Raw genomic sequence first — 24,336 nt, forward strand, 5'->3', positions numbered from 1 at the left:
ATCAGGTTCACAGAATCAGCCCCTGTTCTTCCAATTCTTCTATTGGCTTTTCTGTGAAGCAAAACTGAGCAGGAGGTTTGCTTAGGCAGGAAGGACTACCACTCCCAGAGGGCCCCTGTGCGGTTGTCAGAGCAACCAAAGAATGCAGACTAACAGCCCTGCTGGTGTCAGGATTACCCAAGGACTGAGTGCCAACCAGCCATGGGCCAGGATTATTACTCCGTGCTCCAGATCACTCGAAATTCAGAGGATGCCGAGATCAAGAAGGCGTAAGTTGGGGTTGGAGTGAGGCTTTCGGGGTGTGTGGAGAAAGCCCCACCTTTATCTCTTCCAAACTGAGCTTTCTTGCACAGCTTAAGGCAGGCAAGGTAAACCTTGTTTTTTCTTGCATATTTATAGCCTGGGTTTGGACTAGGTCAGAGTTCTCAATCCATCATCCTTTATCCCCTCTACTCTGTCTCCCCTCCTGGATATGCTGGTTTTCCTAGGAATAAAAATCGAACAAAGGAGACATTTGAACTTTATCCTGATTATGGAGAACCAAAGGAACAGGAAAGTGACCTGGCCAGATGGATGTGTTTCAGATTTTATTCTGGCAATTATAATGAGTTTTTGATGTTGAACTGCATTTCTCAATACTTTCATCAGGTCATGGGGACTTTGTGGTCCATTTCCAAGAAAGTCAAGGACAGGAGTCAGCACATTTTTATGAAAAAAATGTGGTTTTGGGGGGCACCTGGATGGCTCAGTTGGTTAAGCATCTGACTTGATTTCGACTTGGGTCATGATCTCGGGGTTGTGAGATTGATCCCTGCTTTGGGCTCCACATTGAGACTGCTTGGGATTCTCACTTTCCCTCGGTTCCTTCCCACTACCTCTGCACCATCCCCCCACCCTCCCACCCCCACTCCCTGTGCTTGCTCTCACGTGTGCTCTCTCTCTCTCTCTCAAAAAAAAAAAAAAAGTTTTTTGATGAATATTTATTGAGTGCCTACCCTATGGTTAGGTGCAGTGGTAGCAGCTGGAGATATAATCATGAATCAGATACGCAGCTTAATTTTGGTGGTGAATACAGATGTTGAATAAGTCATAAGTGTGATGAGTGTTACAGAAAGGGAAGAACAGAATGCTATGGAAACTTATTTTAGGAGACAGACTCTTTCAGAGTCTGTCATGATAACCAAGGCAGAAGATGAAGCTTGAAAAAGGATACTGGGCTGGAGAGAGGAGAGAGAATGGATTTAGCTATTAATTGGGTCATTGAAGGGTAAAGAAAAAGGGAGGAATCTGGGATAATATAGTTAATTAAGTTGGGTAGTGATACAGTTTTTGAATGTGCAGATACTGTTCTGAGAACCTTCCATCATTATTTCATTTAATCCTCACAACTCTGAGAAGTAGGTACTGTTATCCCAAGGCCATGTGCCTAGTAAATGGCAGAACCAGTATCCAGACACCATGCCTACTGTGAGTCAGGTCCTGTAGGGCATTTATGTGGGGTAAGGGGAGAGAATCTACAGTGTAGCTGGAGAAAAAAGACACAAACTCATGAGACAATTACAGAACAATTCAGGATATTGTGTGATGTCACCCACTGCTCAGAGCATCTCCTTGGCCAGTGGAAGCCATTTAGGGAGAGGTCACAGGAGTTGGAATGCAGAAATACATGCCCAGCTTAAACGCTGGAAACACCCAGGCCTGAATCTAGTTTCTCCTACCTGCTAGCTGTGTGACATGGACAAATTAACCACTCTGAGCCTCTGCTTTCCCATCTCTAAAATAATAATTATAAGGTTTGGGGCACCTGGTTGGTTCAGTGGGTTGGCTCAGGTCATGATCCCAGGGTCCTGGGATTGCTCCCTGTTTCCCCCTCTCCTGCCATCCCTTCTGCTTGTGCTGTCTTGCGCAATCTCTCTCTCTCCCTCAAATAAATAAATTCTTTAAGAAAAATAATAATTAATTATAAGGGTTGTTGTGGTATTGACATGGAATTTTAAAAAAATATTTTATTCATTTATTCATAGAGACACAGAGAGAGAGAGAGAGAGAGGCAGAGACACAGGCAGAGGGAGAAGCAGGCTCCATGCAGGGAGCCTGACGTGGGACTCGATCCCTGATCTCCAGGATCACGCCCTGGGCTGCAGGTGGCGCTAAACCGCTGCCCTTGACATGGAATTATATGAGATAAAGAACATGAAATGCCCAGCAATCATTTGTAGCAAAAAATCATGTCATATAAAGAGTGATTAAAAGAACCACATGTATTTCATACAATAGTTCTTAACCCTTCTCTCTCTCTCTTTTTTTTAAAGATTTTATTTATTTATTCATAAGAGACACAGGGAGAGAGAGAGGCAGAGACACAGGCAGAGGGAGAAGCAGGCCATGGGACTCGATCCCAGGTCTCCAGGATCACACCTGGGGCGAAGCGGCGCTAAACGGCTGAGCCACCCAGACTGCCCCATTTTCCCCCTTCTCTCTTATAACAACTTTAAGAGATGAGTCCCATACGAGAGCACCTAGATTTTGATGCCCCACCTCAAATGCTGAATGTATAAAATAAAGAAAAGCACTGTGATGATTCCTAATTGCCCAGCTATTTACCTTCTCAGTATCTCTCATTCGGTCTAGGCTGCTGCATCCAAGCTGTGACTCCACTCCATCTTGCCCACTCAGGGAAACAGAGTGGTGGCACTGCAGGGCAAATATTACAACCACTCAAATTTAGATGAAAATGGAACTCTTCTCAAACCTACTTACTTTTACTTGTTCTCTCCATAACTGATTTTGACCTTTGTAACTGAGAAGGGCTGGTTTCAAAGCCTCAAGGAGGTCATGACAATTGTCTTGAAGTCAATGAAGGTATACAAAGTATATTAGAGAATGAAAATGTGTTTGGTTTTGGGCTCGTTGAGTTTGTGGGGCCTGTGGGATATTGGAGAGGAGATACCAAGATGGCAGCTGGATACAGAAGTCTGGAGCTCAGTGTCCTAGTTTCAGAGATTTGGGAGTGGTCAGCGAGTGAGTGGTACTCAAAGCCTTGGGATAGATGAGCCTGTGCACAGACGGTATGTGGAGTGAGAAGAAAAGGAGCAGAAGGGGTCACTAGCATAGAAGGCGTGAGCAGGGCAGAGGAGCTGCACTCTGACCCAGCAGAGGGTACACAGGGTCAGATTTGTACTAAGCTGTTCAGGGGCCTGCACTGATGCCCTCCTTTGGCTCCTCCAGACCCATTCCCTACCTTTCTGTAACCCTGCTTTCTGCACTGGAAGCTGGGCCATCTGAACTGCATCGATAGATGCCCTGGCCTTCAGACTTCCTAATGCATTCCCCTAAAGACAGCCCAAGGCAGGTGGTTGGGAGGGAGGAGAGTAGGACTGGGATATTTATTCCCAGCTCCCTTCCTATGAAGGCTCTTCAGGTTGGCTATATTCCTTAACTGAAGATGACAGCTCCTGCCAAGGGCCCATCCACATACACTCCTGTGGGATTTTGTTAACTTCTCCCTCCACTCACTCCTATAGGCTCGGGTGGTCAGGATGCCTCAGGGCTCCTGGCCTCGGGCTACAGCATTGTCCCCTGTGGTTATCCTCCCTAATTCCCACACTTTAGTGAGTGGCCCCTTATTAAACCATCCACAAATCACCCACTTCCTGACAGCTCTTTGCTCCTGGAACACTGATGATACAGATTTTCAGAAGCTGTAGGCATCGCCTCACTGAGTGGTGGGATTGGGCAGATAAGAAGCCGAGAAAGGAATGAGCACAGAAGTGGGAGACAGTAAAAGGGCCTGACATGTGCTGAGTGCCTCTCTGTACCTGGCCCTTTGATATCTTATTTTACCTAGTCTTCCCAAGAAGCCTGTGTGTCAGTTCAGATATTAGGATTAGATTTGCAAGAAATGTACTGGGGGAAATACGTGTGAGGGTGAAGGGGGACCAGCAGTGTGCAGAGAGTGACTTCAGACCCCAGAGCAGGAAGAAACAGCTGGATGGGGAGGGCTGTGTGTGGAGTGGTCTGGAGAAAAATCACAGCTGGGTCATTCAGTAGGAGTCCTGAGGCAGAGGTCACATGTTGGAGGGGTCCTGTGTCCTACAGGAATGCACCAGCACTAACATCCCCACCACGCTTAGGCACTGGCTGGAGCAATGTGAGAAAGGGTAGACTCAGCATGAACACCCAGGGCAGGCAGCTACACTTTTCACCCACTGGGTTCTCTTTCAGGCCATATGAGCCATATACCACCTTGGCCACTACAGCCCTGATTTTATAGCTGAGAACATCAAAGCAGTAGACAGCAGAGCCAGCTCTGAACCATGATCTGCACCTCAGGCCCGTGTATGACTTATGTGAATCTTCCCTCCTCTAGGTACCGGAAACTGGCCCTTAAGAACCACCCTCTCAAGTCCGGTGAGCCTTCCTCAGCAGAGACATTCAGGCAAATAGCAGAGGCCTACGATGTGCTGAGTGACCGTGAGTGACCCCATGCATTTCTGCTGCTCACCTCTATTTTGATATCATTCCTTAGGTCTCTGGGTATTGGACTTTCTGAGGGGGCCCAACAGAGAGTAAGCATTCTTCTTCCCTGCCTAGAGTCTGAACAAACTTGGAAAGAAAATAGCTTGGGGATGCCTGGGTGGCTCAGCGGTTAAGCATCTGCCTTCCGGCTCAGGGTGTGATCCTGGAGTCCCGGGATCGAGTCCCACATCGGGCTCCCTGCATGGAGCCTGCTTCTCCTTCTGCCTAAGTCTCTCTCTCTCTCTTTCTCTCTCTCTCTCTCTCTCTCACAAATAAATAAAATCTTAAAAAAAGAAAGAAAGAAAGAAAGAAAGAAAGAAAAAAAAAAGAAAGAAAGAAAGAAAGAAAATAGCATGCAGAACTGCTTCTCTCTGTAGTCACAAGTGAAGGTTGACATGGCATGGAGAGCCCCTGATTAAGGTGATCTGATCAAACAGTCTCAGTTGGGCAGGACCTGGATTTCAAAGCTCTAGGATTGGCAGCTCTAGAATTCTTGGATTCTAGAATTTCAAGGTGCTAGGATTCTATTTGCCCCAGATAAAACAGTAGCAATGATGATGAGGTTAGCCAAATTCCAGGACAGCAGCCTGACTGGTAATCTCTAGATCCTTCCTCCAGTCCTCTCCCACTTCATGGCCCCCAGCAGGTCTCCACCTTTCCTGGCTCCCCTCCTGACTATAGAATCATACATAGATGCACCCACAATGAAATTAAACCCCTAACTTTTAGGGTCTCCCTCCAAGAATGCCAGATAACAGGCAATTTAGAAATAAGGTTGCTTTTACCCTTTTCTCTACCGTGTATCTCCCTGCTTCCCAGCCCAGCAGCTATCTTAGTTGCCAAGGCCGGCCCCCTCCTCAAGGTGACACATATCCACAGCTGTGAAGAGAGGCATCTATGACAAGTTTGGAGAAGAGGGCCTCAAGGGCGGAATTCCTTTGGAATATGGATCCCAGACCCCTTGGACAACTGGTTACGTCTTCCACGGCAACCCTGAAAAGGTTTTCCATGAGTTCTTCGGAGGAGACAACCCCTTTGGTGGTAAGAGGCCCAGCCTACCCGTTTGCCTTACTGGGAAAGGACAGAGCTATAAAAGGTGCTTTTCTTTAAATCCTTTTGTTTTGTTTAAGAAATAGATATAATGTATGGTAAAAAAATTTTTATTAAAGAAGAAATAAATTCTAGCCTTTATTCCTTCTCCAGAAGCAGCCACTTCCTTAATAGTTTATCTATCCTTCCAGAAATTATCTATGCATTTATAAGCATGTATTAATCTTTACATATAAGCCTTTAATTAAGGAAAAAAGACTTGTACACACTGATCTTTTTCACTGAGTATATCTTGGAGATTATCTTATTATATACCATATTATATACAGATCTACTTCATTCATTTTAATAGCTGCATCATATTTCACTATACAAGATATGTTAGATGAGTATATGGATGGATGGGTGGATGATCCCAGGTCCCAGACAAACAGACAAAGAGCTGATTTCTGAGGCTCAGGGTCATCTTGCAAGGACAATTACCCTTCAGACCTGTCTTCCTGTCTCCAGGTATGCAAATTAGAGTCTATGTTTCACTGCCTGTTCCCCTGCAGCCCATTCCCCAGGCTGTCTTATAGCCTTTCAGCATTTCAAAAGTTCTCTCTTCTCCATGTTAATGAAAAGCGAGTTATAGTTGACTGCCTGTCTACCTCAGAGACCCCTCCCACCATGCATTGCCTTCTCCTGTCTGCCAGAAGAAGCTAAGTTTATGAACCCCATGTGTGACTGGACAAAGCAGGGGACTTGGAGTCAGGCCTGTTTCAAATCCATGCACTGCCACTTATGAGTTGTGTGATTCTGGGCAAGTCTCTTCACTGCTCTGAAACCTCAACTTCCTTACTGTTAAATGGCTATAATAGTCCATTCCTCACACGTCATTATCAAATGAGATAATGCACTTTATAAAGCCATTATGAACATGGGCTTTGCAGACTGAAAGATATCATACAATGGATCTGTCTCTTCCAAGGACAGGTACAAGGAAAAGAGGCAGCTCTGAGGAGCCAAACCAAGCTTATAAGAGGCATTACTTTCAAGGTTTGGGCCCCTCAGGCAGTGCTCAGAAGCTATACTGCCACAGTGCTTCACCCTAGGGATTCTGTGTCCCATCTCCCTGCAGGGCCAAGAGACTAGGCTTTCCTATATAACCTGGATATTGGAGTGTCTACCTGGTACATCACCCTGCTGGGTGAACAAATAAATTCAGTGACACAAGAAGGGACTAGGTAATTCACAGGCCTCTTGATTAGTTATCACATCATAGTGGGGCACAGTATGGTGCTGCTGCCTTGTTCTCCCTAACCTCAAGTCGTACCATTCTAGCCTGTGAAGTTCATTCATGGCACTGACCATAAAAGATAGAGTATAAAAAATCTTAATTATGATAGCAACCCTTGACTCTACAGAATTTACAAAGGGCTTCACATATAGCAATAAGCAGTGGTTCAGGGTACAGGTTCAAATTGTCCTGGGTTCAGATGGACTGTGGGACTGTGAATATTTTCTTTGGCCTCTCTGGCCAATGAGATAATAGTATGAAGAGCTGAGACCAGCCCCTGATGCAGAGTAAGCTCTCCGCAAGTTTTAGCTCTTCTTCATCATCTTGTTATTGAATCCTAATGGTAGACAGTGGATCAGGCATTATTACTCCATCCCACAGACAGGAAAACTGAAACTGAACAACTACATAGCCCTTGAAGAGACAAGGGCTCTTTGCACTGGGATGGAAGGGTAGGACAGCAAGAGGGGTTACAGGAGGGAGAGCTAGGCAGGGAAAAAAAGGAAAAAAAGAGCTTGGTAAACTCTCAAATTTGTTAAGAACCACCTCTGCCCCAGCCGTTTATCAGCTGCTGACTTCATAGAAACTTGAGTCTGGGGTCTCTAGTGGTCTTGGGCTGGGTTGGATAGTGAGGGAGAATGGAGCCTGGGGAAGGGACCTAGAATGGACCCTCCCTGCTGCAAGCTAACAGCTGGAGTCATTTCTGACATACCAGAAGCTACCACCAGAGGGCACTGAGACAGCCAGCCCTGCGGGGTACTTCCTCAAGTTTATTGGGGAGGGAGTCAGAAAGTGCGGGAATATCCAAACTAGGGGATGACGCAGTGGGAAGTGGCAAGGAATGATAATCATTAGATCTGCAATTGAGGACAACTTTTTGGCCTGGCCTAACAGTCTGAGTCTGCAAGGCAGGAATGGGATGCTGGGTATTACACTTGGGGACTGAAGAGGTATGTGCGTGGAGGTGTCTATGCGTCCAAGTCCCTGGAAACAATCTCTCTTACTCCTCTCCTCTCCTCACCTCCTGCAGAGTTTTTTGATGCAGAAGAAAGTGAGATAGATTTGAACTTTGGGGGGCTCCGGGGCCGAGGAGTCAAAAAACAGGACCCCCCAATTGAACGAGACCTCTACCTATCCCTGGAAGACTTATTCTTTGGTTGCACCAAGAAAATTAAGATCTCCCGAAGGGTAAGTACTTGGCTTGCTCCTACTGGGAGCTACTACCTAGCCCTTCCCCAATCTTACAAGCAACCTCCTCCCTGTCCTCACCGGAGACTTCAGATATGGTCTCTGATGGAATCATAAAATCTCAGATTTGGAGACCTAGGATAATAGAATTTTAGAAACTTTTTTTTAAATATATTTTTAAAGATTTTATTTACTTATTCATGAGAGACACAGAGACAGGCAGAGACATATGCAGAGGGAGAAGCAGGCTCCCCAAGGGGAGCTTGATGCGGGCCTCGATCCCAGGATCACACCCTGAGCCAAAGGCAGATGCTCAACTCCTGAGCCACCCAGGCATCCCAGAATTCTAGAATCTGAAGTTGGGACAATTGAGGGTATTAGCCCAATTCTTTCCTAGTGTAGGAATCTCCTCTCCAGTGTTCCTAATGGGAACAGGGTCTTTTCCTTTTCAGTTGAGCCCCATCCCTGTGGGAAGGTAGGCTCTGAATGGGAGGAGTCTCTTGTGAATTCTGCCCTCTGCGCATTACCAGACCATATCCCCAGAGCTTCATCAGTGTGTACGCCCCATGAGTAAGAAGAAACAGTATGGGCATGGAGGGTGGGCTGGGGGACAGTCCCCAAGGGGTCTGATTGAAGACCTTCAGTGCTCTAGGGTAGAGTCCTTGGGTTGGCCCTGTCCTGTGGCCCAGCCCTACTAGTAAAGCACATGAACAAGCCCTCCTAACACCTTTGCCCAGAAGAAGAGATGCCAACTATGGCCAACTATGGCCATGCTTTCCACAGATGGCACCCATCTGGGCATGTGATTGGGGAATGGATGGATGACATAATAGGCAATGCTCAGATATACTGACCTCTGTGGTCTTTCTCCCTTCATGATTAAGAGACCAGCCGTACCCTCAGGGCCAGAGCCTCTGGGTTGGGAGAGAAGACCTGGGTATGTGTTCATTATGCATTTGTTAGTGGCGAGGGCCATGTGGTTTCTAGGGCTGGAGTTGAGGGCTTGATCAACTCATGGTAACTGCTTGGCATAACAGGCCCCAGCCCCATGACATACCTGTCATCCTGGGATAATAAATTCTTGGTTCCAGTGAATGAGGTGAGAGTGGGAATGGCTCAGGGAAGGTTTTCTCTGTTGCTGGAAGAATGAACCTGACCATAGAACCCCCCATAACATCCTTCTCATGTGAAAAGGCCAGGTGGGAAATCCCAAGCAAACCTCCCCCCTGCCATCTGGCTGCAGGTGCTGAATGAGGATGGGTACTCCTCTACTATCAAGGACAAGATTCTTACCATTGATGTGAAACCTGGTTGGAGGCAGGGCACACGGATCACCTTTGAGAAGGAAGGGGACCAGGTAAGAAGGAGGGAAGTGACTAGGGCCAGTCCTAGTATCAGTCACCTGGGCTTGCTCATGGCTGGGAAGACTGACGGGGAAGGAGGTGACGTATTTTGCTGCCCCTGTGAGGCCTAGTTTGGTTGGGAGCCCAGTCTGCAGAGTGGGTAAGATGACCCCCAAAGTCTTTTACAAGGAACAGAGCCTCACAATTCCTCTGTGAGTGGATAGCCCAAGGCTTTTCCCCATTTTGCAGAATAGGAAACTGAGGCCCAGAGAGGGTAGGGATTTGCCCAGGGCAAAGAGCACAGGAGCTCTTCCTGATTCTCTTTGGTGCTTCCTAAATAAAGCCCAGCTATAAGAGCTATTCAGAAAGTACTTATTAGTAATAATTTTAATACTATTTAATATCTTAGTGATAATCACTTTTTCAAATAAAAATATAAAATTATTGTTGGAGGCATACTGAATCCTTAAGTCTGAGAAAAGGCAGAGTGATGGTGTTTTCAGAGCCAACAGAGAATAATTCCTCAGCCCATACTTCTGCTCCCTTTCTCACCTGTAAATCATCTACTTCCAAAACACTCCCTTCGGGACCCAGCTCTCATGCTCCCAGCTCTGGGCAGCCTCCCCTGACCTCCCCACCTGGGTCAGTGCCTCTTCGGCTCCCTTTACCACCAGCCTGAGCATCCTGAGGACTGTGTGTGTCTGTCCCCACCCCCACTGGACAAGGGAGTTCTTGTGGGGAGGGACCAGTTTGACTCCATCCCCAAGTGCCCAGAAGAGACCTCAGAAGAGTTTTGGTGACTTAATAAAGCTTGGTCGGACAGAGGCTTGCAGGAAGTTGTCTTCAAAACTTGCAGCTCAGTGTTTGGCCCACTACTTGAGGAAGCCTCTGCTCCCCTCCAGCTGAGTGAATCCTTTTGGGCATGCTCCATAGAGGAGAAGTAGTGGGAGGGCTGGATTCATCAGAGTAGGCTTCTCAGAGAAGAGGCTATGGAACCAAACTGTAAAGGTCTTTCCAGAAAACCTGGTTTAATCTTTTCATTGTTCGGATGAAAACATGAAGACCAGTAGAGGCAGGAACTTGGCCAATGGCACACAGCCAATTAGCACTTGTCAACCCTTGGACTCTTCTGCCCAGGGCCCCAATATTATCCCAGCCGACATCATCTTCATCGTAAAGGAGAAGTTACACCCTCGCTTTCGCAGGGAGAACGACAACCTCCTTTTTGTGAACCCCATTCCCTTGGGCAAGGTAAGTGGGCAAAGTGGAGTAGAGGTGGGCAGATGAGAACGAGCAAGCAGGCCTCACTCTGCACTTACCCCACTGCATGGTGTAGGCCTTCAGAATGAGATGAGTGCACACAGAGTCTTTGTAGCTGTCTTCAGAGACCTCTGTGTCCTCATAATCCAAGCAAGGAGTAGCACCAGCCTAGATTTTGCCTTCCTTCCCCCAGCCCACCTACAGGCAGTCACTGGGTCAATTCTGCCATGGTCTACTTCTGTTGGTCCCCACAGTCCGGGTCTGAGCACCTGGATCTGCCCAGCAGGCCCTTTGGTGGCCATCCTACCTCCTTTCCCATCTCCTCTAGGCTCTTCCTTGCACTCATCTGACTGTGCCACATGCCTGTTTAAGCATCTCAGGTGGCATTCAAGGCCCTCCACACTCTGCTCCCGCTGATCTATCCCCTGCACTCCAACCAGTGTGCCCCTTGGAGCTCCTGTCGATTGGGTGCATTTTCCACACCTCCACGTTTGTGCTAGGCCCTCTGCTTGGAATGCTGTATATCCACCTTGTCTAACTGGCAAGCTCCTTCTCACCCTTATGACCTGCTACCACCACTGTGTAGCCCTCTTGTCCCACTCCAAAATGGTTTGGGGGGCTCTCCTTGGCTCCTGCAGACCCCTTTACTTCCCTCGATCATAACATATGTCATCATCAATCTTACTTACCAGACTGTGAGCTCCTGAGGGCAGGTAGTTGCTTGGCTCGCTCTCCTGTGAGACCTTGAACATTCTTTTGTCTCCTCGAGGCGGGGCTCAGGACCTGGCACTGAATAAGTTCATAAAAGTGCCTTCTAAACAGAATGGCCATGGCAATCTCCCCTAATCCCACCTTTGGTCCTGATGTCCCCTAGGCTCTAACCTGCTGCACCGTGGAAGTAAAGACACTAGATGATCGTCTGCTCAACATCCCCATCAATGACATTGTCCAGTGAGTGCATCTGTTTGGGCCCTAGTTGGCAGAAGGGCTGGCCTGGGCCTTAGAGGGTAGTGCTACACTGGTCAGCCTAGTGCAATTCAGTTTTCACCAGACAGGACAAATCCAGCCCCAGCTCTGGCCAAGCTGCATTCACCTGGTAAATGGAGTGCATTTTTCTAACTGGCACAAGGCCACTACAGAGCCCAGAGGCCCCCCCCCCATGTTGGGCAATCTTGGTTGCCTTCTGAACCTTTCATTAGTGTTCTGAGTTGTATCCCTTAAGTCCTTTACAGGAAAGGCCCTCTGCATGGGAAGCTTGAATCAGCAGTTGAGCACCCCCACCCCAACAGAGGTGGAACCTCTATTCCTGAAACCCTCTTAGAGATTCAGTGTAAATAGGTTTTCAGGGGGCAGGCTGTCTGAACAAGCCACTCCCCCTCCTCCTTGCCCATCCTGTTCTGGCTGAAAAGAAACACCTGGTGGAAGCAGTACAATTGCCCCATGCCTGAGGTTATACGAGCAGGGGCAGCATAGGATCTGTCAAAGTGCTGTTTGGGGGGGCCTCTAATTTCCCTTCTTTCATCCTCTGTCTCAGTCCCAAGTATTTCAAGAAGGTGCCAGGTGAGGGGATGCCACTACCTGAGGACCCCACGAAGAAGGGGGATCTCTTCATTTTCTTCGACATCCAGTTCCCTACCCGCCTCACACCCCAGAAGAAGCAGATGCTGCGCCAGGCATTGCTGACATAACTCTGGTGGCTGGGGGCTGGAGCTGGGGAGAAGGCTAGCTGAGCCTTATCTCATTCCTGCCTCAGGATGTGCAGGGGAGCCAGCCCACTGCACAAATGTGAGGATGGGATGGCATGGGACTTTTAAACTGACACAATAAAGATTTATTTCCTATCCTCCAGCTGCACTCAGGAGACTGGAGGGAAAGGAGCTTCATATATCCCTTCTTTTGGAGCAGAGGGAAGGGCAGGGCCCAGGGAACCTAGAACCTGGGTCCCTGTCCAGGTTTGTGAGTATGGCCAGGTCCCTGATGGTTCAGGCCTGTATGCTCTCCCCTTGACAGAGTGGGACAAAATTGTGTGGCCTCTGTGGGTCCCCACTCTGCTCTGACTTCTCAGGACACAAAATCTTTAGCAGGGGCAGTCTCTAGAGTGGGATGTGGTCATACTGTAGACAGGAAACATGGAGAAGAAAACACTTGTCAAGGTCACACAGGGCAAAGGTGTCACCAGAACCTTGAAGGCCACTTCCCAGACTCACCCTGCTTAGATTCCACATAAAGGACAGTGTTGGAAATGGCTTTGGTCAATTCTCAATTGACCAACCTCAATTCTCATCTCTGCAGGGGGTCCTGGGCTGCCTCTAGGCAGGATGGGTCTACTCTCTGCCCTGCCACTGACCCCCTGGATGTTACCACTCATAACCTCCCTGAAAGGCTGCTTGTGAGGACTGTCATCGGTGTGGATGTGCTTGGTGAACTCAGATCTCAGGGTTCTAGGATTGCTGCTGATATGGCTGCCAGGCCCACATGGGTCTGTGTGGGGGGCACCTGCCTCACCGACCTGCCTTCCATTGGTCAGCAAGTGTGGCATGCAGCTCTTCTGTGCCAACTCTTATCTTCTGAGTTAGGTTTGGGTTAGGATAGGTCCAAGCTTATGAGAATAGGTGGCCACTTTTGAGGGACTTCAGAGGTACCAGAAAAGGCCCCCCCATATTGTTCATATTGGATTCCCCTATTCAAAGCACTCTTAAGTGTTTTTCTTAAATGGGGGATTCAGTGGTACCAATCAACCTTTTTAAAGACCACTGGGGAAAACATGGGACCAGGGTTCTAGGAAGCACCTCTGCAGTCCTTCAGTAATGTGGGTGTTGGGAGTCAGACACCCCTCAGATATATGCCCTTGGGCAATTCACTTGGCCTCTCTGAGCCTTAGAGCAAAGATTACAACCCTGATCTTGCAGGCCTCGTGGAAATCAGATGAGGACTCTGTCTCTGAGGCATGGCCTCAGGGGAGGAGTGGTGGTAGCTGTCCTGTGGCCAGAGCAAGCAAGTGGGTGAGGGAGGGTGGGGCTGGTATTAGGAAACTCCAGGACCCCAGGTCTCCTCTAGGCCAGCAGGAAAGCCTGCCTCTAGCCTTTCCCTCATGGCAAGGCTCTGAGGGAAACCTGATGAAAGACCTTTATGAGATTTCTATTACCTCAGTGATCTTCAGTGCTACCTCACCTGGCAGGCAAAGCAGGGCTTGTCGTATATCCATTTATTGGGTCTGAAGACTGGTCACTAAGTTACTGAGGCCTACTCATACGCTGTCCAGTGGTCTCTGCCACCTACCCCAGCTCCTAACCCAGGATCATGCCCAGAACCATGAAGTCTGGTGGCCTTGTGTCCATCCTAGTATCTGGGACACAAGGCTGGTGACTCAGTCAGCTGACAGACATGCCTAGGGGAACAAACTGACCTTGATTCCTCTGGTGCAAAACAGGGAATCACCTGCCTCATAGGCCTAGTGTGAGAATTAAGGTGCATGAGGTGCACACTGGATCAGTCCTCCATTTATGCTGGGCTGCTTACCACCTTCACCTTGGCTCAACTTGTGGCACCCAACCCTGTCCTTGGGGACTGAGACCCCAGCTCAATTTGTCAGATGCTAGAATATAAGGTGGGGAACCATGAGCCCTCTTTCCTTCCCAGGAGCCTAATATCCTAGACTCCTTGCCAAAGCACTGAAGGGCTGAGCCTCCAGCTCTGACCAATGGGAAAGTAGTGTTACGCTGCTTTAGGTTGGTGGGAAGAGGGAAGTCACATACTCTGACCAACAGACTTTCCAAAGGACTCCAGCACTTGTCCCTGGGTGAAGAGTCCACAGGGGGAGGGAGGAATCTGAGCCCATGTCGCAGTTCAGTTGCTGACTTCCTGTATGTCCTTGCCTACATGACTGGTCTCAGCCCTCAACTTCTTCCAACAGCTATAAAATGGGTGGGCCTGCCTCTGCACAAGATGCCTCAGAATTCTGGAACTTCACAGAGCCTCCCCAGCCTCTTGAAACAGATGTAGAATCTTCTGTCTTGCCTCTGAGGACAGGTAGTAGGGACAGGGAGGTTGACACCCTTTGCAGCCTAAGCCCTGGCTTGGCACTGCCTCTTTGGGATCCCCAGCCCAGGGATAGTTGAGACTCCAAATCGAAGTATCCTCAGGTTGAGGCCTCATGTTTGCCTTGCAGCCTGTCCCACCCAGTACAGTAACACTGCCTCGTAGGGGTTGATTGTGGAGGATGAGAAGCAGCCTGATTTCCCCTCACTAGGTCTGGGACTTTGGGGAGATTTCCCATTTGTAGGATGGAATAAAATAAGTTCATAGTTCCTCTAAATCTTCTAGGAAGCACAGGAGATGTAGGGCAGACAGGAACACACTCATTTTGCAGATAAATAGGCCTGGGGCCAGCGGGAGGGTTAGAAAGGCAGATGCTGGAGTACCAGGCACTGGGTGAGTGAAAACTCAAGTGACCTGGTAAGAGTGAAGCCACTGCTGTGACTCCCAGCTGCTCCTTCACTTGCCACCTAAGCCCTGGGTGTGGTCTAGAAAGAAAAATGGACAAGATGACCTCCGTGGGCTCCCGAATGGATGCTGGAAGCAGAAGGTGTCTCCCTTTCTAAGTCAGGTGGCTCCTCCCCTGCCCACCGGTGCCAAAAGGGCCCACTGGACCAAGACCTCTGGTAACTCTGGTAGCTATGAGAGAGGGAGGAGACACCAAGGTTGAACCTGTTTTATGGGTGACAAGCTGGCTGGGCTGGGCTTGGGGGCAGAACAAAGAGCTGGGCTTAACTTTTCAAGGGACTGAAGTCTTGGGTCCTGGCTGGTGCCAGGCCTCCCACAGTGTTAACTGAGATCAACTCTACTGGGATTGAGAGGCAGTGGGGAGATGAGGTAGGGAAGAGGGGGTGAGAATGTAGGGAGAGGAAAGGGAGGTGGTGGGAAAGGGAGTGCAAGGAAAGGGAAAGGAGAGAGGGAGGGGAAGCAGGGCCTGGCTGGAGGCAAAGCCAAAGCTAGAGGTGGTGGGGTCAGCAGCAGGAGATCCTTAAAAGGGAGCCTCCCGGGAAGTGCAGGCAGCCATGAGGGCCCGTTTGAGCTGCTCATAGGTGACAAACATCACCACGTTCCAGGAACCCAAACGGAGAAAGGAAGGCATGAACCTAGAAGAGAGAAAACATAGGTCACAGGAGGCAATTTGGTGACTCCTGAGGGCATGCTACCTCCCACTCTCTCCACCGGGCCATGGTATCTAATCCAACCCAGCTGCTGTCACAAAGGAAGTTGAGAGGGCCCAGGAACAGAGCTCCACAGTTGTGTAGCTGTGAGCAAGAATCCCCTGTGAGTCTCTTATTTTAATACCCATAAAATAGGGATGACAACTCTGGAAGTAGTTAGGAGCATGAGAAAATGCTGGTGAAATACCAAGACCAGGATCAGAATAGCCTGACACCTGGTCGCTAATCAGTTCCAGGTGGTTCTCTCCCACTTGTGTGTAGGTATGGGCATCCAGGAGGCTTGGAATTGGGTGGGATGGATCAGAGACTCACCCTTTGTAGAAGGCTCGGGGACCCTCCTTCTGGAGCATGGTGAGGGCACAGTGGCCAGCGCTGCTGTACTGGCCTAGGGCAGAGTTCATATATCTCGTCTTGACGACATCGACGGGGGAGGCGATGACGGTGGTGCAGAAGCCTGCCCCGAAGGCAGAAGTGAAGTGGCAAGGGAGGTCATCTGCCAAGGAGGAGCAGAAAAGGCAGTCAGGACTCCAGAAGGAAAGAGATTATTAAAATAACGTAGGAAAAAAATAATACTTAGAGGTCTGATGGTTTGAGGGGGAGAACAGGCGGAAAGGGGGAGGGGGAGAGGGGAGAGGGGAGAGGGAGAGACTCCAGCTGGGACTTCTGATGACCTAAGAATCATTTTGCCTCAGTATGCAAAGTGGGAGGTTCATCTCAGCTGGCTTCAATATTGTAAATCTAAACTCATTCCACAAGCAGAGGGGAAGTTGGATGAAAAGATGTGGTCCTCAGGCAACAGACTCCCACATCTGCTCCTAGATTACAGGAAGGATGAGACTCAGCACCATTTATCCTCTCACCTGTCATGAGGTTGGCCTTCAGGAGGGCGTCCTTGATGAGATCGTAGGTCACCAGCTCAGCACAGTTGACAATGGCATTACGAGCAACATTGGGAGAGGTCCCTACAGAAGGAAATGGTACTGATGTGAGACCAGAGAACAGGGGAGGAGGAAGATGAGGAAGAATAAACTGATACACTGACCTTTCCAGAGTCCTCGGAACCCTTCCTCTCGGGCGATGGTCTTGTAGGCATCAACAGTGCTTTGGTATCTCCGGCCACTTCCAGCCCGGGCCTGAGCCTGGAACCGGACCTTTACTACATCTGTGGGCTGGGCTACAGCCACAGCCAAGGCACCTGTGGTGCTGCCTGCCAGGAGGCGGCTCCCGATGCCAGCATCTGTGGGAGAACCATGGGGGTCAGTGCCCAACTGTGGCTGTACTCATTTTCTATCTCTCCTCACCAAAACCACCTCATCACTGTAATCTCTTGCCTTTTGGGATTAGGATACAGACAAGCTCTTGCTCAAAAAACTCCTTTCATCAAAGAAAATAACACTGTGAATGTCTACTACTTGCTAGGCACAAGGTCATAGGAAGGAGCAGGACATAATGAGCCTCTGCTCAGCAGAGTAAATGCTCTGAGAAATCACAATCCTTTTCACTTGGCAAATGTGAAACCAAAGCTCAGAGAGAGGTGGCCTTCTCAAGGTCTGGGACTCCTAAGACTTGGGTTCTCTTACCACATCTATTTCTCCCTGCCATGTAAGCTTGGGAAAAGTTAACCTTTTGATCTGGGTTCTCAGTTTCCACCTGTGTAAAATGGAGGGCAGGCAAGGCATGCTGAGATGAAATGGAAGTGTGGCTTTGGAGGCAAAAATCCTGGGCATTATTTCCGGCTCTCCATTGTGTGCCCTTGGCCACATCCTTTGCACCCTGAGTAAGACTCAGTCTCTTCATTTGTAGATACTGTCTACTCTCAAAGTGGTTGTGAGGACTGTCCTGGAAAGATGCCCCTCACAGACCTTAGCATAGCCCAGGTATTCAGAAATCATTAGGAGGATCAGAGGATCCTCCTAGGGATCTTGGAGCCTAAAGGAGCTATACAGCAAATCATCAATCAAGGATGATTTGATGGGATCAATCATCACCAAGAAGAAAAGGCCAAGAGGCCTATGGCCCAGTTCCATACTCACGCTCAGAACCCTTGGTGTAGAATTGCTTGACAGAGTCGTAGAGGCCGATGCGGACAGAGGCAAAGCTCATCTGGCGCTGCAGGCCGGCGACCAGCCCACTGTAGAGGCTACGGGGGCCCTCAGTGCGCACCATGGTCAGGATGGTGCCTAGCACGCCTCGGTACTGGGCGCTGGCCGCAGCCCGCACTGGCCCCTGCCTTTCTCCTTGGATCTGCAAGATCAAATTGGGTGGTTGTATGGATAGGCAGGCTGTCCTTCCCATCTCCTGCCATCCCTATGCTCCATAGTTTACAGTTCTAAACACTTTCCTGACCCTTAAGGAGTCCGTGTCTTCAGGCAGAGCAGACTAGACAACATCAGGACCCCAGGCTTCATCCCCTCACCTGCAGCCGGACTTTAGCGGTGTCCAGAGGAAAGGTGATGAGATCTGCAATGCAGGCAGCTGTGCCAGCCCCCAGGAACTTCACAGTGGCAGTAGGGGGTACATCCGTAGCCTTGAACCCAACCATAATGCTGACTGCTCACTACCTCCCAGGAGATGGAGAAAGACTGGAGAAGGGGTCACCTTCAGTCAGCAACAAGACGAGATAGAAGAACTCTGCCGGAATCTAAGCCAAGGAGAGAGAAGCCCCATTAGCAACAGTCCTGTCCTGCTCACCACCCCACACTTACCTTGGTAGTACCACCTCCCTAAGCAAGAACCAGAGCAACCTTGTGAGGGAAAACAGGAGTGTACTCGGGAAGTACTCAAATAGGGGCTGGAGAATTCCTGCTGGAGGAGAACACATTCTGTGAAGAGCCCCCTCCTTTTCACTACAGGGAGAGTCTGGTCAGGGCCTCACAATGGGCAGTGACCCAGCTTCTGTGTGCTGGGTGCAGAGATTTCACTGATCATGCCCACATTCCTGCTCCTGCAGATAGACCTGGAGGGCCGGCAGAAGTCAGGAAAAGGTTCTGATCAGACCAAGACCTGACAGGCACAAACTCACAGGCTTATGCTCTGGATCTCTTAAGCAGGAGAGGTTCCTACGGGTCTGAAATTGTCTAAGTCTAGAAAAAATGGAATGGGAGAGACCAGTTCAACCCCTTCCCAGCCCACTAGGAATTTTCTTCCCCAGTCCCACTCAACTTGAGCTCTCGCAAGTCATTTTTTTTTTTTTTAAAGATTTTATTTATTCATGAGACAGAGATAGAGAGAGGCAGAGACACAGGCAGAGGGAGAAGCAGTCTCCATGCAGGTAGCCCGAAGCGGAACACGATCCCGGGTACCCAGGATTAGGCCCTGGGCCAAAGGCCGCGCTAAACTGCTGAGCCACCCGGGGTACCCTCTAAAGTCATTCTTTCAAGACTGCTTTGCTGGGTGCTGGTTCACTGATATGCCCAAGACAGTATCGACCCTAGAGGAGGCTTACTGTCTGGCACGGAGATGGGCAGGTAATTCAAGCTGCACTGCATTCAGGGCTTACAGGACATACTCTCAAAATGGAGGGAACAATTCTCTCTGGGTAGAGGTATGGAAGAGTTGGTAACTGGAAAAGGTAATATTTAGCTGGGCCTTGAAGGATACTGGGTAACTCTCAGGGGTGAGAGTAGGTGCATAAGCACTGGACCCTCTCCCCCTAAACTACTGTGTGATGCAGGGAAAGTGGTCTCCCTCTCTGGCCCATTTCCTCTCCTTCAACACAGGGGATCCACATCTTCACCACAGAAGGGGCGGGGATGGGGAGGTGCAGGTCAGAGCTACGAAAAGTGACACAGGAAACCAAAAGCTCCATTTTGTTCTCAGAGTTGGAACAACACCCTTCTATGCTGCCTCCGCAGCCTGGGGAGGAAGTGAGCCCAGCACCCCCAATGGGGGAGGGTGACCTGCTTCTCCCTTGCCTGAGCTCACTTCTCTGACTTCAGGGGAGCAGCTGCTCTGAGCTTGGCCTGATTGGCTACCCGTATCATGAGGAAAATGCTGGCCAGCAGAGGGAGGATGTGGCTGGTCTGTTGTGAACACAAAGACCTCTGGACACAAACAGCTCGCCCAGCTTCTTCCTCTTGGGCTTCTCACTCCAGGTAGCTGGGGCAAACAGTGAAATCCAGAGGCTACTCACCACTCAACTGCATCCAGAGCTCCTATAGGCTAGGCCTGGCCTTGAGTTTCCCTGGAGCCTGGCCATATGAAGCTCAGTGAACATTGGTACTCAAATGGCAGATGGGTTGATGAAGATGCTTCAAATTCCCCAGCTCCCCTTCTCTCACATCCCTCTCCTCCCGGATGTGTTCCATACCTTCCCCATCCCACTGCCTGGAGCACTCTATTAGCTCACTTGCTCTTCAGAGCAGCCCTATGAAGTGGCTGCCTTAACTCTACGTAACAGATGAGGGAACTTAGTAAGAGCCACATGTACAGGCTCCATAGCTTATTCAGTTTGCTTTGCACTGGTGTCCAGAACATTTGTGTCCTGTGGTCTTCTCAGCCCCCAGCAAAGGCAGGGCTTTTACAAGGAAATCTAACACCCAAGTTCTCTTATGCCAAATATGACAGTTCTGAGAAGGTTCAGGCAAATCGTGTCCCTTCTCTGGGCATCAGAGACATGATAAATGAGTCAGTCATATCCTGATCCTGTGCTACATGCACTGTTGTGAAGGCCAGAGAAGAACAAGACCCAGCTCCTGTCCATCTCAAAAACAAGTACACTGAGGCTCAGCTGCCATTTTGATTGCTGCTTTGGGTTTGCCCAGGTCTTTCAGAGGTGTTGAGTATGGGAGCAATGGTCACTTGTGCTAAAGACCCTACTAAGAAGAATAAATAAAAACTGGGACCTAGAAAGTTTGTCCTAGCTCTGCTGGTGATTTCCAGGACGACCAAGGACTAATCACTATCCCATTCAGGCTTCAATTTCTTCCTTTATAAATATGGGGACCACCATCCCTGGCTTGTCAAGGTCAGCTTAGAGGATAGAATGAGACCAGGGATACATAAGAGTACTTGTGAACTCTGAAGAGCAACTTCACTGGGGGTGGGGATGTGGTGTAGTTATTTTTGCTAATATCCTACTGACCCCTACCCCCAGGCCAAAGCACTGTTGGAATCAGGAGATCCCTCCCTTAGACTGGACACTTACCCGGCTTTTTAAGGTCTCACGCTGAGGCCTCCAAGATCAAGCTTCTCTAAAGGCATCCCATTCTTCAAAGCTGCCAGTGGCTATCATGGCCCGATCTCCTTGGTTTTCCATAGAAAATGGCTGGGAGACGAAACACCTAATAGTCATACTATGTGTCCTGTGGATGAGGGCAAAGAAGAGAATCTGTGTTAAGATTTTTATTTTAGAGAAGGAGAAAGAGAGCATGCGAGTGGTGGGGGAAGGGCAAAGGAAGGGAGAGAATCTCTAGCAGATTCTGGGCTGAGTACAGAGCCCAGTACTAGCTGGATCCCACTATCATCCCCAGATCATGACCTGAGCTGAAGCCAACAGTCAAAGGCTGAACCGACTGAACCACCCAGGTGCCCCAAGAGAGTTTAGAATGGCAAATCTGCCTTCACAGATTACACTCCAGCAAGGAAAGGGCCACCTGCCCAAGGCACACAAACCCCACACAATCCTTAAGTGGGGAGGTGAGGAGGAGTAAGGAACAGGGTCCATCTCACCCAGGGCAGCTAGGGACAAATAATTCAGTGCACACACTGGATGGGGGTAAATGAACCCAGGAGTCCTCCTTCCCTTGTCTGCTCTCTTATTTTTTTTTTTTTGTTTTTTTTTGTTTTTGTTTTTTTTTTATTTATTCATGATAGTCACAGAGAGAGGGAGAGAGAGAGGCAGAGACACAGGCAGAGGGAGAAGCAGGCTCCATGCACCGGGAGCCCGACGTGGGATTCGATCCCGGGTCTCCAGGATCGCGCCCCGGGCCAAAGGCAGGCGCCAAACCGCTGCGCCACCCAGGGATCCCCCCTTGTCTGCTCTCTTAGTATCACACATTGACTCCCAGATTTCTGCTTTGGTGGCAGTGTGTATTCTGAAGAAGCATCCCCCACAACAGTCAGCAGACTGGTGAGTGGAAGTGTTGAAAGGAGGTCATGAAAGGTCAGAGACTCTCTGAGAGTCAAGTAGGCCCCAGGGGTGGGATGTGAGGAGGTGAGACCGGCTGAGGGCAGACTCTGCTCCAAACCTCCTCTTCTTCAGGAGGGGAAGGTCATTCAGATAGTTGCCCCGGCCCAAGGCCCCCATTCAAGGCGGAGCTGGGCATCCAGGCCCAGGGGAGAGAGTTGGAAGGGTAGAGGCTTAAATTACAGCCAACGTGAACGTGAAAGATAAAGAAAGGACGGGGAAGGAAAAGGAGGGAAAGAAGAGAGGTAAAGGAAAAGACAGAGGACAGAGAGGAAAAATATAAGCTAGGCTGGGAGAAGAGGAAAGAAATTGAAGAGCGGGAAGGGCGCGGGTCCGCGCTACCCGGTAGCGGGCGTGCGGCAGGTTTAGCCCGCGCAGGGCTGGGGCGGGAGGGGCCCGGGCTCACCGGGCCGCAAGGAGAACACGGGAGCGCGGGCGGCTCTGTCTGTCGGCGGGCGGAGAGCGCGCGGAGGGGGCACGGGCGGGGCTCACAAGCCGAGAGCTGCGGCCGTGTTCGCAGTGGGCTCCGCGGAGTCTGCCGCGCGGTTATGGGCTCGGGGGGCGGGGCCTGCGGGGCGGGGCGGGGCCTGCGGGGCGGGGCGGGGCCTGCGGACTCGGGGTGAGGCGACCCTCTAGCCACCGCCTTTCCTCAAAGACTGTCACGCCCCAGGTTCTCCGAGCGCCCTCCTCTGCTCCCATTTCCAAGCGGACGGATCCCCGCGTCTACCCCTTCGTTCCCCTGCAGGGTCACTCCCTCGCTCCGGTCCGCTAACTTCCTGACGCCTGGAGAGAAGCAGACCCTGCCCAGGGTCACACACACCTCAGCTCCCCCCGCCCCCCGGCACCCCGCCAGGGCTTTTTCTAACAGTGTCCCATGAGGCTCGGGTGGAGCCCACCCCCCCCTTTCACCGGCAAACACAAAGCTCCTGCCTCAGGGAGCTCTCGCGGGGCGGGGCCTCCCGGCCGCCGGCGATTGGTTAAAGCCTCCGCGTTGGCCGAGGAAGGAGCCAATCAGGGCTGCAGTGGCAGGTGGCGGGTTACCGCCAACGGCTGCGGGGAGCTGCCCGGCTTCCGGGCGTCTCCCGCCACACAGCAGCCTTGCCTAGGGGTCCCGCGGGACTTCCGGCCTGGCGGGACCGAGGCACCGAGCGTGACGCTCCCGCCCCCACCTGCAGCTGAGTGCGCGGCCGGCGCCCCGCGACTGAGAAGGCGGAACGCGGCCCGGGCCTGCTGCGCGCCTAGGCCCGAGATGAGAACGTGCCTTAGATGAGCCAAACCTGGGTCGCCCTCAGGTGGCTGGCAGTCCTGTCGGGGTGACGGACATGTAAAAAACCAGTAACTGGGTCCTGTGGCTGGGACAAATAAGACGTCTGTGAAGTAGGAGGGAGGACTGTTCGCCCTTGGGCTCTCCGTCCCTTTCTTCCAGTTTTCATCCTTTCAGCCAGGACTATTTCTAAGGGATGAATCGAGCTAGTGGAAGCGATTCCCCTGAGTAGATTGTAAACTTCTCGAGAGCAGGAAGCTATTGCCGGTATTTTCAGTATCCAGCACTCAGGGGCCCACAGACAGTGGGGCCTCAGGGCGCGCTGCTTGGGCTGCTGTTGAAAGTGCCTGTTAAAGTGTAATGGGAAGATGGGGGTTGGGGGACGACGAACGTTTGGCAACTGCCATTACCACCTTCACGTTCAGTATGAATACTTCGCATAATCCTGTGAGGCCGATATTAGCCTCAGTTTTACAGATAAGGACGCAGCTCCCCAAGAGGTCAAATCACCTGCTTCATGTCACACAGCTGCGAAGTGGTGAGCCGTGGCTTGAATCCTGGTGTATCAGGCACCGCGTGTTTGTTTTCTGAATTGTCCACAAGCAGACATTGTCAGCTGAGAATAACTGGAATGGGTCTGGATAGTTCTAGCAGGAGAGAAAAACATTGAGCCCATGGCCTGGCAGAAGCAGAAGCAAAGTGGAAACTGAGAAGTCAGGCCAGAGAATTCTTTCTGGTACTGAGGAGTCGGCCATCCACCAGCTGGTCTCACTTTTACACAAGCTTCTCTTTGTCTCTCTCTCTGTCTTTTTTTTTTTTTTATGATAGCCACAGAGAGAGGCAGAGACATGGGCAGAGGGAGAAGCAGGCTCCATGCACTGGGAGCCCGACGTGGGATTCGATCCCGGGTCTCCAGGATCGCGCCCTGGGCCAAAGGCAGGCGCCAAACCGCTGCCCCACCCAGGGATCCCCTTCTCTTTGTCTCTTGAAGTGATTCCCAGGATGCTTTGTGACTGGCGGTGAAACTGCTGAACCTGAGGAGACAGAAAGAACAGGATGGAACTAATGGCCTGAAAACGAAAAGCGTCACCCTG

At 50.4% G+C, this 24,336-nt stretch overlaps 2 protein-coding genes across 9 annotated transcripts; one reads left to right on the forward strand and one right to left on the reverse strand.

The window, feature by feature from the left end:
• Positions 1-114: 114 nt before the first annotated feature.
• Positions 115-12,481, forward strand: DNAJB13 (DnaJ heat shock protein family (Hsp40) member B13). 5 transcript variants are annotated; one of them, XM_072794569.1, is made up of 8 exons: positions 115-269; positions 4,370-4,473; positions 5,398-5,559; positions 7,878-8,035; positions 9,279-9,392; positions 10,516-10,629; positions 11,513-11,589; positions 12,173-12,481. In XM_072794569.1, the coding sequence occupies exons 1-8, from the start codon at positions 202-204 to the stop codon at positions 12,324-12,326; spliced, it is 951 nt and encodes a 316-aa protein (XP_072650670.1). In that variant the 5' UTR covers positions 115-201; the 3' UTR covers positions 12,327-12,481. The 5 variants fall into 5 exon arrangements, with proteins under 5 accessions (XP_072650670.1, XP_072650673.1, XP_072650672.1 ...); XM_072794572.1 differs by having other exon boundaries at positions 247-368; positions 5,338-5,614; XM_072794571.1 differs by having other exon boundaries at positions 247-269; positions 5,338-5,614.
• Positions 12,482-15,335: 2,854 nt separating this feature from the next.
• UCP2 (uncoupling protein 2) lies at positions 15,336-22,929 on the reverse strand. 4 transcript variants are annotated; one of them, XM_072794576.1, is made up of 8 exons: positions 22,909-22,929; positions 20,998-21,154; positions 18,268-18,492; positions 17,885-18,095; positions 16,894-17,088; positions 16,712-16,813; positions 16,164-16,344; positions 15,336-15,776 (listed from the first exon to the last, which is right to left on the reverse strand). In XM_072794576.1, the coding sequence occupies exons 3-8, from the start codon at positions 18,391-18,393 to the stop codon at positions 15,662-15,664; spliced, it is 930 nt and encodes a 309-aa protein (XP_072650677.1). In that variant the 5' UTR covers positions 18,394-18,492; positions 20,998-21,154; positions 22,909-22,929; the 3' UTR covers positions 15,336-15,661. The 4 variants fall into 4 exon arrangements, with proteins under 4 accessions (XP_072650677.1, XP_072650679.1, XP_072650676.1 ...); XM_072794578.1 differs by having other exon boundaries at positions 22,799-22,924; XM_072794575.1 differs by lacking the exon at positions 22,909-22,929 and adding an exon at positions 22,385-22,550.
• Positions 22,930-24,336: the final 1,407 nt, after the last annotated feature.

This window comes from Canis lupus, chromosome 23 (genome assembly GCF_048164855.1).
Source record: "Canis lupus baileyi chromosome 23, mCanLup2.hap1, whole genome shotgun sequence".
Classification (NCBI taxonomy): Eukaryota; Metazoa; Chordata; class Mammalia; order Carnivora; family Canidae; genus Canis; species Canis lupus.

Excerpts from the sequence above, each read along its gene's own strand:
- DNAJB13 (XM_072794569.1), top strand. The coding sequence starts at position 202 with ATGGGCCAGGATTATTACTCCGTGCTCCAGATCACTCGAAATTCAGAG. Across the intron at positions 4,474-5,397 it reads CTACGATGTGCTGAGTGACC|CTGTGAAGAGAGGCATCTAT; the intron begins GTGAGTGACCCC and ends ACATATCCACAG. Across the intron at positions 11,590-12,172 it reads CCCATCAATGACATTGTCCA|TCCCAAGTATTTCAAGAAGG; the intron begins GTGAGTGCATCT and ends CCTCTGTCTCAG.
- UCP2 (XM_072794576.1), bottom strand. The coding sequence starts at position 18,393 with ATGGTTGGGTTCAAGGCTACGGATGTACCCCCTACTGCCACTGTGAAG. Across the intron at positions 17,089-17,884 it reads CTACACCAAGGGTTCTGAGC|ATGCTGGCATCGGGAGCCGC; the intron begins GTGAGTATGGAA and ends GTTCTCCCACAG. Across the intron at positions 15,777-16,163 it reads CCCCGAGCCTTCTACAAAGG|GTTCATGCCTTCCTTTCTCC; the intron begins GTGAGTCTCTGA and ends TCTCTCTTCTAG.